Genomic DNA, 12207 nt, shown 5'->3' on the forward strand with positions numbered 1-12207 from the left:
CTTTGCGCACGTGTTTGTTTGAGTTTTTGCTCCAGTGAACAACAGCGCCATTCAATACCTGAAGACCATAGTGTGGGACCAGGGCTCGTGCTTAATACGTTGACTGCACAAATGCAGTTTTCCTGCTCGCTCGCGTTTCCTCCTCATTCCTCCTGTTCTCATCATCCGTCTCCATCAGGCTGTCTGCACCTCTGCCTGTCTTCTGGGATGGCCCGTCAGTCTGTGTGTGGACTGTCGACAGGCTGTCTGCACCTCTGCCTGTCTTCTGGGATGGCCCGTCAGTCTGTGTGTGGACTGTGTCGACAGGCTGTCTGCACCTCTGCCTGTCTTCTGGGATGGCCCGTCAGTCTGTGTGTGGACTGTGTCGACAGGCTGTCTGCACCTCTGCCTGTCTTCTGGGATGGCCCGTCAGTCTGTGTGTGGACTGTGTCGACAGGGGCAGTTGTCACCTGGGACCTCTGCTCTCATCTGTGTGTACCACAGTTCTGCTGGGCATAGGATCACAATGGATCCAGGTCTATTCTTATCGCTGTGTGGCTTGGCCCATCTGCTGGAGCCAGCCCTGCAGTCTTAACATGGGCTGATAGGCCTCTCTGATAGCTGTCCACCACTATCAGCTTGGCTCTGAAGTGTTTGGCTGGCATGCAGAGGGAGTGGAGCTCAGAGCTCAGCCACCCATGGGAATAGTCCAGTGAGCGACAAGGCTGCACAAGGCTGCAACTTCCTGTTGAATCTGCAGACGTGTTGCTGTGCGTTTTGTTGCTGTGCGTTTTGCTGCCAACTTTACTTTGCTAGCTGACAACTTTACGTTTTTTTGTTTTGTTTTTGTTTTTAATTACCGTTTATATTTTTAGTTTTTTCCATCGCAACTTTTTTCCCTCATTCAACTTTTTCACTCCGGACGCTTTATCTGGACATGGTTCGTCAACACCTTCAACAGCCGAAGCTAAGTAGTAACATTAACATGATGCCTTCTAATTGCAGTCGCTGTACTCATAATATACAGGAGAACGATCGCCTTACGGCGAGAATAGCTGTGCTACAAGTCCAGCTTCAGACGCAATCGTTAGGCAAGGGTAATTTCAGTGTAGGAAAGGAAGAAACAGCGTCTGTGCCACCAGTAAGTACAGATAGTAACGTTAGTATAAATCCCCCCGCACAGTCCCCGCAGCCGGACAACTTTCTCATGGCTTCTGGAGGGAAATGCTGTTGGAATGCTCAACCGGTGTCGCTCATTCAGCCGACAGAAACTTTCAACCGGTTCTCCCCATTATGTAGCGAGTCGGAGTCTGAGTCTGAGTCTTCTCTTGTCTCTACTCCTCCCGTTACGGGGTCTGAGACGCCGAAGGCTCCCACCATTAGCTCTGACAAATTGAAAACCCTAGTCATTGGCGACTCCATTACCCGCAGTATTAGACTTAAAGCGAATCACCCAGCGATCATACACTGTTTACCAGGGGGCAGGGCTACCGACGTTAAGGCTAATCTAAAGATGGTGCTGGCTAAAGCTAAATCTGGCGAGTGTAGAGAGTATAGAGATATTGTTATCCACGTCGGCACCAACGATGTTAGGATGAAACAGTCAGAGGTCACCAAGTGCAACATAGCTTCAGCGTGTAAATCAGCTAGAAAGATGTGTCGGCATCGAGTAATTGTCTCTGGCCCCCTCCCAGTTAGGGGGAGTGACGAGCTCTACAGCAGAGTCTCAGCACTCAATCGCTGGTTGAAAACTGTTTTCTGCCCCTCCCAAAAGATAGAATTTGTAGATAATTGGCCCTCTTTCTGGGACTCACCCACAAACAGGACCAAGCCTGACCTGCTGAGGAGTGACGGACTCCATCCTAGCTGGAGGGGTGCTCTCATCTTATCTACCAACATAGATAGGGCTCTAACTCCTCTAGCCCCACAATGAAATAGGGTGCAGGCCAGGCAGCAGGCTGTTAGCCAACCTGCCAGCTTAGTGGAGTCTGCCAATAGCACAGTCAGTGTAGTCAGCTCAGCCATACCCATTGAGACTGTGTCTGTGCCTCGACCTAGGTTGGGCAAAACTAAACATGGCGGTGTTCGCCTTAGCAATCTTATTAGGATAAAGACCTCCTCCATTCCTGCCATTATTGAAAGAGATCGTGATACCTCACATCTCAAAATAGGGTTACTTAATGTTAGATCCCTCACTTCAAAGGCAGTCATAGTCAATGAACTAATCACTGATCATAATCTTGATGTGATTGGCCTGACTGAAACATGGCTTAAGCCTGATGAATTTACTGTGTTAAATGAGGCCTCACCTCCTGGTTACACTAGTGACCATATCCCCCCGTGCATCCCGCAAAGGCGGAGGTGTTGCTAACATTTACGATAGCAAATTTCAATTTACAAAAAAAAAAATGGCGTTTTCGTCTTTTGAGCTTCTAGTCATGAAATCTATGCAGCCTACTCAATCACTTTTTATAGCTACTGTTTACAGGCCTCCTGGGCCATATACAGCGTTCCTCTCTGAGTTTCCTGAATTCCTATCAGACCTTGTAGTCATAGCAGATCATATTCTAATTTTTGGTGATTTTAATATTCACATGGAGAAGTCCACAGACCCACTCCAAAAATCTTTCGGAGCCATTATCGACTCAGTGGGTTTTGTCCAACATGTCTCTGGACCTACTCACTGCCACAGTCATACTCTGGACCTAGTTTTGTCCCATGGAATAAATGTTGTAGATCTTAATGTTTTTCCACATAATCCTGGACTATCGGACCACCATTTTATTACGTTTGCAATCGCAACAAATAATCTGCTCAGACCCCAACCAAGGAGCATCAAAAGTCGTGCTATAAATTCTCAGACAACACAAAAATTCCTTGATGCCCTTCCAGACTCCTTCTGCCTACCCAAGGACGTCAGAGGACAAAAATCAGTTAACCACCTAACTGAGGAACTCAATTTAACCTTGCGCAATACCCTAGATGCAGTTGCACCCCTAAAAACAAAAAACATTTGTCATAAGAAACTAGCTCCCTGGTATACAGAAAATACCCGAGCTTTGAAGCAAGCTTCCAGGAAATTGGAACGGAAATGGCGCCACACCAAACTGGAAGTCTTCCGACTAGCTTGGAAAGACAGTACCGTGCAGTACCGAAGAGCCCTCACTGCTGCTCGATCATCCTACTTTTCCAACTTAATCGAGGAAAATAAGAACAATCCAAAATTTATTTTTGATACTGTTGCGAAACTAACTAAAAAGCAGCATTCCCCAAGAGAGGATGGCTTTCACTTCAGCAGTAATAAATTCATGAACTTCTTTGAGGAAAAGATCATGACCATTAGAAAGCAAATTACGGACTCCTCTTTGAATCTGCGTATTCCTCCAGGGCTTAGCTGTCCTGGATCTGCACAGCTCTGCGAGGGCCTGGGATCGGGAGAGACACTTAAGTGTTTTAGTACTATATCTCTTGACACAATGATGAAAATAATCATGGCCTCTAAACCTTCAAGCTGCATACTGGATCCTATTCCTACTAAACTGCTGAAGGAGCTGCTTCCTGTGCTTGGCCCTCCTATGTTGAACATAATAAACAGCTCTCTATCCACCGGATGTGTACCAAACTCACTAAAAGTGGCAGTGATAAAGCCTCTCTTGAAAAAGCCAAACCTTGACCCGGAAAATATAAAAAACTATCGGCCTATATCGAATCTTCCATTCCTCTCAAAGATTTTAGAAAAAGCTGTTGCGCAGCAACTCACTGCCTTTCTGAAGACAAATAATGTATACGAAATGCTTCAGTCTGGTTTTAGACCCCATCATAGCACTGAGACTGCACTTGTGAAGGTGGTAAATGACCTTTTAATGGCGTCAGACCGAGGCTCTGCATCTGTCCTCGTGCTACTAGACCTTAGTGCTGCCTTTGACACCATCGATCACCACATTCTTTTGGAGAGACTGGAAACCCAAATTGGTCTACACGGACAAGTTCTGGCCTGGTTTAGATCTTACCTGTCGGAAAGATATCAGTTTGTCTCTGTGAATGGTCTGTCCTCTGACAAATCAACTGTACATTTCGGTGTTCCTCAAGGTTCCGTTTTAGGACCACTATTGTTTTCACTATATATTTTACCTCTTGGGGATGTTATTCGAAAACATAATGTTAACTTTCACTGCTATGCGGATGACACACAGCTGTACATTTCAATGAAACATGGTGAAGCCCCAAAATTGCCCTCGCTAGAAGCCTGTGTTTCAGACATAAGGAAGTGGATGGCTGAAAACTTTCTACTTTTAAACTCGGACAAAACAGAGATGCTTGTTCTAGGTCCCAAGAAACAAAGAGATCTTCTGTTAAATCTGACAATTCATCTTGATGGTTGTAAAGTCGTCTCAAATAAAACTGTGAAGGACCTCGGCGTTACTCTTGACCCTGATCTCTCTTTTGACGAACATATCAAGACTGTTTCAAGGACAGCTTTTTTCCATCTACGTAACATTGCAAAAATCAGAAATTTTCTGTCCAAAAATGATGCAGAAAAATTAATCCATGCATTTGTTACTTCTAGGTTAGACTACTGCAATGCTCTACTTTCCGGCTACCCGGATAAAGCACTAAATAAACTTCAGTTAGTGCTAAATACGGCTGCTAGAATCCTGACTAGAACCAAGAAATTTGATCATATTACTCCAGTGCTAGCTTCCCTACACTGGCTTCCTGTTAAGGCAAGGGCTGATTTCAAGGTTTTACTGTTAACCTATAAAGCGTTACATGGGCTTGCTCCTACCTATCTTTCCGAGTTGGTCCTGCCGTACATACCAATACGTACGCTACGGTCACAAGACGCAGGCCTCCTAATTGTCCCTAGAATTTCTAAGCAAACAGCGGGAGGCAGGGCTTTCTCCTATAGATCTCCATTTTTATGGAACAGTCTGCCTACCCATGTGAGAGACGCAGACTCGGTCTCAACCTTTAAGTCTTTACTGAAGACTTATCTCTTCAGTAGGTCATATGATTGAGTGTAGTCTGGCCCAGGAGTGTGAAGGTGAACGGAAAGGCTCTGGAGCAACGAACCGCCCTTGCTGTCTCTGCCAGGCCGGTTCCCCTCTCTCCACTGGGATTCTCTGCCTCTAACCCTGTTACAGGGGCTGAGTCACTGGCTTGCTGGTGCTCTTTCATGCCGTCCCTAGGAGGGGTGCGTCACTTGAGTGGGTTGAGTTACTGACGTGATCTTCCTGTCTGGGTTGGCGCCCCCCCTTGGTTTGTGCTGTGGTGGAGACCTTTGTGGGCTATACTCGGCCTTGTCTCAGGATTGTAAGTTGGTGGTTGAGGATTTCCCTCTAGTGGTGCGGGGGCTGTGCTTTGGCAAAGTGGGTGGGGTTATATCCTTCCTATTTGGCCCTGTCGGGGGGTTTCTTCGGATGGGGCCACAGTGTCTCCTGACCGCTCCTGTCTCAGCCTCCAGTATTTATGCTGCAGTAGTTTGTGTCGGGGGGCTAGGGTCAGTTGGTTACCTGGAGTACTTCTCCTGTCTTATCCAGTGTCCTGTGTGAATTTAAGTATGCTCTCTCTAATTCTCTCGTTCTCTCTTTCTCTCTGAGAACCTGAGCCCTAGGACCATACGTCAGGACTACCGGGCATGATGACACCTTGCTGTCCCCAGTCCGCCTGGCCTTGCTGCTATTCCAGTTTCAACTGTTCTGCCTGCGGTTACGGAACCCCTACCTGTCCCAGACCTGCTGTTTTCAACTCTTAATGATCGGCTATGAAAAGCCAACTGAGATTTATTCCTGATTATTATTTGACCATGCTTGTCATTTATGAACATTTTGAAAATCTTGGCTCTCTCTAATTTTCTCCTTCTCTCTTTCTTTCTCTCGGAGGACCTGAGCCCTAGGACCATACGTCGGGACTACCGGCCGTGGTGACTCCTTGCTGTCCCCAGTCCGCCTGGCCTTGCTGCTATTCCAGTTTCAACTGTTCTGCCTGCGGTTATGGAACCCCTACCTGTCCCAGACCTGCTGTTTTCAACTCTTAATGATCGGCTATGAAAAGCCAACTGAGATTTATTCCTGATTATTATTTGACCATGCTTGTCATTTATGGAAATTTTGAAAATCTTGGCTCTCTCTAATTTTCTCCTTCTCTCTTTCTTTCTCTCGGAGGACCTGGGCCCTAGGACCATGCGTCGGGACTGCCGCCCGTGGTGACTCCTTGCTGTCCCCAGTCCGCCTGGCCTTGCTGCTATTCCAGTTTCAGCTGTTCTGCCTGCGGTTATGGAACCGCCACCTGTCCCAGACCTGTTGTTTTTCAACTCTTGATGATCGGCTATGAAAAGCCAACTGAAAATTATTCATGATTATTATTTGACCATGCTTGTCACTTATGAACATTTTTGAACATCTTGGCATAGTTCTGTTATAATCTCCACCCGGCACAGCCAGAAGAGGACTGGCCACCCCTCATAGCCTGGTTCCTCTCTAGGTTTCTTCCTAGGTTTTGGCCTTTCTAGGGAGTTTTTCCTAGCCACCGTGCTTCTACACCTGCATTACTAGCTGTTTGGGGTTTTAGGCTGGGTGTCTGTACAGCACTTCGAGATATTAGCTGATGTACGAAGGGCTATATAAAATAAAATTGATTGATTGATTGATTGATTAGACACATTTACACTGATATGAGTCACCACACCAACAGGCTTTTTGGGTCACTGGAATCTAATCAAGAAAACAGAGAGATAGGGAGAGAGAGCAGTGAGGGGTGGGGGGAAATCATGTGATAAATACTGTGCCAACCAATACAGAAGATTTCTTATTAAATGTAGTTAAAGTGAACTCTGTGAGGGCTTAAGCAACGAGTCTGGGTTGGAGGGCGAGATAGAAAGGACGATAGTGAATTACATTTACGTGATAAGGCTCAGACACATGAATTTAAAAGGTAGCTAGTGGTAAGGTTGGAGGAAAATTAGGGGTGGTGTGTGTGTTTGTGCATCGTGGCCATAATGTGAATGGCTTAACTGCTTAATTGTTTGTTCCCAGCAGTGTCTCTGTCCCTGTCTGCCTTAGTTGCTTTCTTCATTATTAATGAACCCTAATTACCAGCATCCTGGACATCTGTGCAGCCCACCCTGCTCTCCTCTTTCTATCACTCTCACTTTCTCCTCCAGTCAAAGGAAGGAGAAAAAAACAGGATGGCAAGCTGTTTTCTCTCCATCGCTCCACGCTGCTATTCGTCACCCCTTATCTATTTCTCTGCCCTTCCTCACCTCTGTCCCTTCCCCCTTCTCTGTCCCCATCTTTCTCTCCTTCGAAAGAGCTATCTGGTTCTTACCTAACATGCTTTTCTCTGTCTGTCCCCGTCTGCAGGAAGCTGTTGGAGGTGAAGGTCATTGACGATGAGGAGTATGAGAAGAACAAGACCTTCATCATCCAGCTGGGGGAGCCTGTGCTGCTGGAGATTGGACGGAAACACGGTCAGTGTAGAGCAAAAAGGAGCAGCCCCATGTTATCTCTGTCAGTCGCAAATGTTCTGTTTCACACGATCAGTCATTGGAAAAACACAACGGCCGTATATAAAGGATAGAATGGTAGTTGTGGAAGTGCTGTAGGTTTTATTAGACCCTGGCCGTTCCGTGTTGTAAGTGATGAGGTTGTGGCACATAGAATCACAACACATGACATCCTTAACCAGTAATTGTTTTTATTATATAGTTATGTTGCTTTCTTACTTTCAAACATTATATTTAACGTTTTCTATACAGATGAAAGCCTCAGTAACACACAAAAAGATATATATACACACTAATTTAATGTTCTCAGTGCCTTTGTCCTGCAACGTGATACCCACGAGAAAAACATTTTTACTTTCCCCCCTCACAGAACTCTGTGTATCGATGCTATTTATACTATTTATTCTCAGAGCATTCATTTGATAAGTCAGTTACATAGCATTTTTGTAGACCGGTACATGTTATATAGCAGTAGGTAAGGATAGGTTGATATTGAATTGTTCCTTTGCTTCACAGGAGACTCCAATGACAACAAGCCAGCAGGAACTGATGAGGAGGAGGTGTCCAAGATGGGCTGTCCCAGCCTAGGAGAACACACCAAGCTGGAGGTGGTGATCGAGGAGTCCTACGAGTTCAAGGTAACCCACAAAAACAAACCCCCACATACGCGCAGTCCTTTCTACTCTGTTCCCCTCTGTCCTCATCTGCCCCCCCCCGTCCCATCTCGTCTCTGCAGCATAATATTTATTAAAAGCATGTCTTCTGCCAGTTAGAGATCACTGTCTCATTACTCCTGCCGAGCCCCCCCTCCCACCTCCCACCTCCCAAGAGGAGACAGTGTGGACAGAAAGGCCAGTCAGGTCATCTGCACTGAAACCAACAGATGCGTCTTTGCCCTCTGTTAAAGATTACTAAACAAACAAATGTAGTAAACAAACAGGGCAAGATGACATTGCACACAGCATAAACATCAGACCAACCCTGACCTCATCCACCCCATACAACACTTCTCTATCTATTCTATGAATTGATAACTCTATTTTACGATAGCTGAAATCTGATTGTCGTTATTTTCTTGCTTTTTTGTTTGTGTGTGTGTGTTTGTTGGTATGTGTGTGTTTGTTGGTGTGTGTGTGTGTTTGTTCGTGTGTGTTTGTTGGTGTGTGTGTGTGTAGAACACAGTGGATAAGCTGATCAAGAAGACTAACCTTGCTCTGGTGGTGGGCAGCAGTAGCTGGAGAGAGCAGTTTGTCAATGCTGTCACTGTCAGTGCAGGTGAGTGCCTCTCTCTCCTTCACTCCTACCATCTCTGGGGCAGACTCATTAAAGCTGCATGCTCTTGCATTAACGGAGAGTCAGAGGTGTGTTGTTCAGGGCAGAGAAGTCACACTCTACTTTAGGAGCAGTAATGAAGTCACAGACATGCAAGTTGCTGTTTATAGATACAAGTTGAAGCAACAAAAGGATCAGGAATTTTGAAACGGTGTAAACACCTCTCTCTTTCTCTCTCCCAGGTGACGATGATGAGGAGGAGAGTGGGGAGGAGCGCCTGCCGTCCTGTTTCGACTACATCATGCACTTCCTCACAGTGTTCTGGAAGGTTCTGTTCGCCTTTGTCCCGCCAACAGAGTACTGGAACGGCTGGGCCTGCTTCTTTGTGTCCATCTCCCTGATTGGTGTTCTGACGGCTGTGACCGGGGACCTGGCCTCTCATTTTGGCTGCACAGTGGGGCTCAAGGACTCTGTCACTGCCGTAGTATTTGTGGCCCTGGGTACTTCCGTTCCAGGTGGGCGCCTGTCTATCTCTGTGTAGTCTCTCTCTGTCAGTCTTTCTCTGGGCTGTATCTGTCTCCGTTGTCCCAATTTTAAACCGTGCCAGAATCACTAACTGTTTTCTAACCAGCTATTTCTGCTTCCTGCATGTTCTCTCAGACACCTTTGCCAGTAAAGTGGCGGCCATCCAAGACCAGTACGCTGACGCCTCCATCGGCAATGTGACAGGCAGTAATGCAGTGAATGTGTTCCTGGGCATCGGTGTGGCGTGGACCATCGCGGCCGTCTACTGGAAGACCAAGGGCAAGAAGTTCCTTGTGCAGCCAGGCTCACTGGCCTTCTCCGTCACCCTGTTCACAATCATGGCGTTCGTGTGCGTCCTGGTGCTGATGTACCGCCGCCGGGCCGGGGTGGCAGGGGGCGAACTGGGGGGCCCGCGGACCGCGAAACTCCTCACCTCCCTCTTCTTCTTCTCCCTCTGGCTTCTCTACATCATGCTGGCCTCCCTGGAGGCATACTGCCACGTGCCAGGCTTCTGAGAGACAGAGAGAGAGAGAAAGAGAGAGAGATTGAAGGAGAAAGCTTGTCTCCTATTGTTTACATGTCTATCTGCTCATTTCTGTGTACTTTTCTGAGTGTTATGAAGTATTTCTATTGTTATTATTATTGCTACAGTTGTTACTTGACTCTGAAGACTTCTATCCCATTTACAATGACGTGGATGGCAGCCTTAGTCATTCTGTTGGAAGCATACTGGGACCAGCTAATGACTTGATGTATATCTTGGGAGGACTCATGCCTTGAGGCGTAGCTTTGTCTAACCAGGCTGTCTGCACAAACGAGGGAAATAAAATGACCCTCGACTCTTCTGAGAATGCTCCCGTTTTGTTTATAGCCTATCCTGAACCCTTAGCTATTTTAGCCCCACTGCCTCTCTCCTGCATCTCTGCATTCAGATAGAGTACGGCCCTAGTTAATCAGTCTGAATGTCTTGGAGATGACGCACACTGACTCAGAGATCAGAGCCGGATCAGATCTTCCCTCTCCCCATGTCTTAACGTTGGTTCCTGGTTGACCAACTCTCTAACCCCTGATGCCCACCAAGCACAATCAGTCCCATGAAGATTCTCTGCCCTGAACACTGACTACTTCTGCCACCCCCATCCTAACCCTCTCTCTTATTTTTCAACAACGTCATGTGGTTGTCTTGTGGATTTTGGGGGGGAAATGATGCCAAGATAGTAAAGATGTTTGAAAAATCTAAGTGTTTGTAGATAAAACATTGCCATATATTATCTTGGAACACGGTCTGAAAAGCGAACTTGTGATGGGGGTTGTGAAGTGGAAGAACTACAGTTTGCATGGTACTGCATTAGAATTAGCAGCCACTGAGAGCAAAAAATAATGTCAGATGCTATTCAGGAAATGGAGATCAGTTGAACAAAGCTGTTGGTGTTTGTTAATAAGATTAATGTTCATATTTATTATCTCAAACTATTTATTGTATATCATGTAAAAGATAATACTCCTGCTAGTTGTGTACATGTGGGAGAGTGAGATCGTGGGTGTGTTTTTTTGCATGTATTGAGTGAAGAATTGAATGATAGAAACATTTTGAAGTATTGTATGTAACATTTTAATACGGCTATCATCATGAGTGAAAGTCTAGATGTGATTCCAAGCTAAGCACAGCAACATATGAGTATCACTGCCTGGTTCCCTGACCCAGACTCTGTCTGGGGACAACCTCTTAGTCTTGTATGGACTTCTTCCAATAGCCTTTTTTTTTACAGGACACTAATCAATGTGAGACAAGACCTGCCAGAGTTTTCCTGCTTCTTGAAAAGTGTGCTTTGAAATATACATTTGGGACCATGTTGAAGCTAATTTTTTCCTAAGGTTTTGTATGAGTGTGCGAGCGTGTTGATGTGGATAATTCAAGGTATTTGTACTTCTTGTCTTCAGAGTTTGATGGAAGGCATGCCTTTATACCATCAAAAAAAATTTACTCAAGGGGGTATGGATTTCAATGATGAAATGTCTACACTTCTGAGTTATGTTCCAAGGAATCCTCTCAAAGAAATCATGTTTAGTCTCCGTCACGTTCAGGCTTTGAACATATTTCTGCTACATGTCAAACAAAGCGCTGCATAGGAGCAGAAACAACGTTTCTAAAGTCTAAGCGTTTGTTTATTTCCTAAACATAGCACATACATTCCAATATACAGGTTTGAAAATGGTAACAATAGAACTATGACAATACTGTACTGTTATGAAAAAAAGACCACAAACAAATGATTGCCAAACCTTCCTATAATTTGCATAAGGACAGTGTGTAGACCTTATGTTTGAAATCTAGGATCCTCCGATCCATTCTTATCATTTCTAGATGTATTCATAGTTACATGATCATTGCTGCTTTTATTTGGATTAATATGCACGCTAAATGTATGATCAATGGAAATAAAAGTTGTTTATTTATCATTTCTCAAAATTGAGTTTGGTTTATTCCTTAATCGGGACTCGGATCCCTTTTCATTCATAACTGGTGGCTGAGCTTACAGGATACGTCAAAAATGCAGTCCCCTGCAGAGAGAAAGCGTGTTTGAATCAGTAAGCTGCTAAGTTTCTTATTGATTCACGTTGGTAAACATTGTTTTGTTGAATTTGAACTGCATTTGACAGTGTAAAAGAATGTGCTTGACTGGGTACCACTGTATGACTGATTGAGTAGGTTCAATAACCCAGTTACTGCACTCTTAGAAAAAAAGATTCCAAAAGGGTTCTTTGGCTGTCCCCATAGGAGAACCCTTTTTGGTTCCAGGTGGAACCCTTTTTGGTTCCAGGTAAAACCCCTTTGGGTTCCATGTCGAACCCTCTGTAAAAAGGTTACACATGGAACCCAAACGGGTTCTACCTGCAACCAAAAAGGGTTCTTCAAAGGGTTCTCC

The 12207-nt window shown here is 45.4% G+C and overlaps 1 protein-coding gene across 2 annotated transcripts in view; it reads left to right on the plus strand.

The window, feature by feature from the left end:
• The window catches only part of LOC139537114 (sodium/calcium exchanger 1-like), a 51354-nt gene extending 39611 nt beyond the window's left edge, over positions 1 to 11743 (plus strand). For both annotated transcript variants that reach the window (XM_071338035.1, XM_071338036.1), the window contains 5 exons: positions 7341 to 7447; positions 8000 to 8121; positions 8659 to 8758; positions 8998 to 9270; positions 9416 to 11743. In XM_071338035.1, coding sequence (XP_071194136.1) covers positions 7341 to 7447; positions 8000 to 8121; positions 8659 to 8758; positions 8998 to 9270; positions 9416 to 9795 — 982 coding nt within the window. In that variant the 3' untranslated portion in view covers positions 9796 to 11743. The remainder of the gene's footprint in view (positions 1 to 7340; positions 7448 to 7999; positions 8122 to 8658; positions 8759 to 8997; positions 9271 to 9415) is intronic.
• Positions 11744 to 12207: the final 464 nt, after the last annotated feature.

This window comes from Salvelinus alpinus, chromosome 13 (assembly GCF_045679555.1).
Source record: "Salvelinus alpinus chromosome 13, SLU_Salpinus.1, whole genome shotgun sequence".
Lineage (NCBI taxonomy): Eukaryota > Metazoa > Chordata > Actinopteri > Salmoniformes > Salmonidae > Salvelinus > Salvelinus alpinus.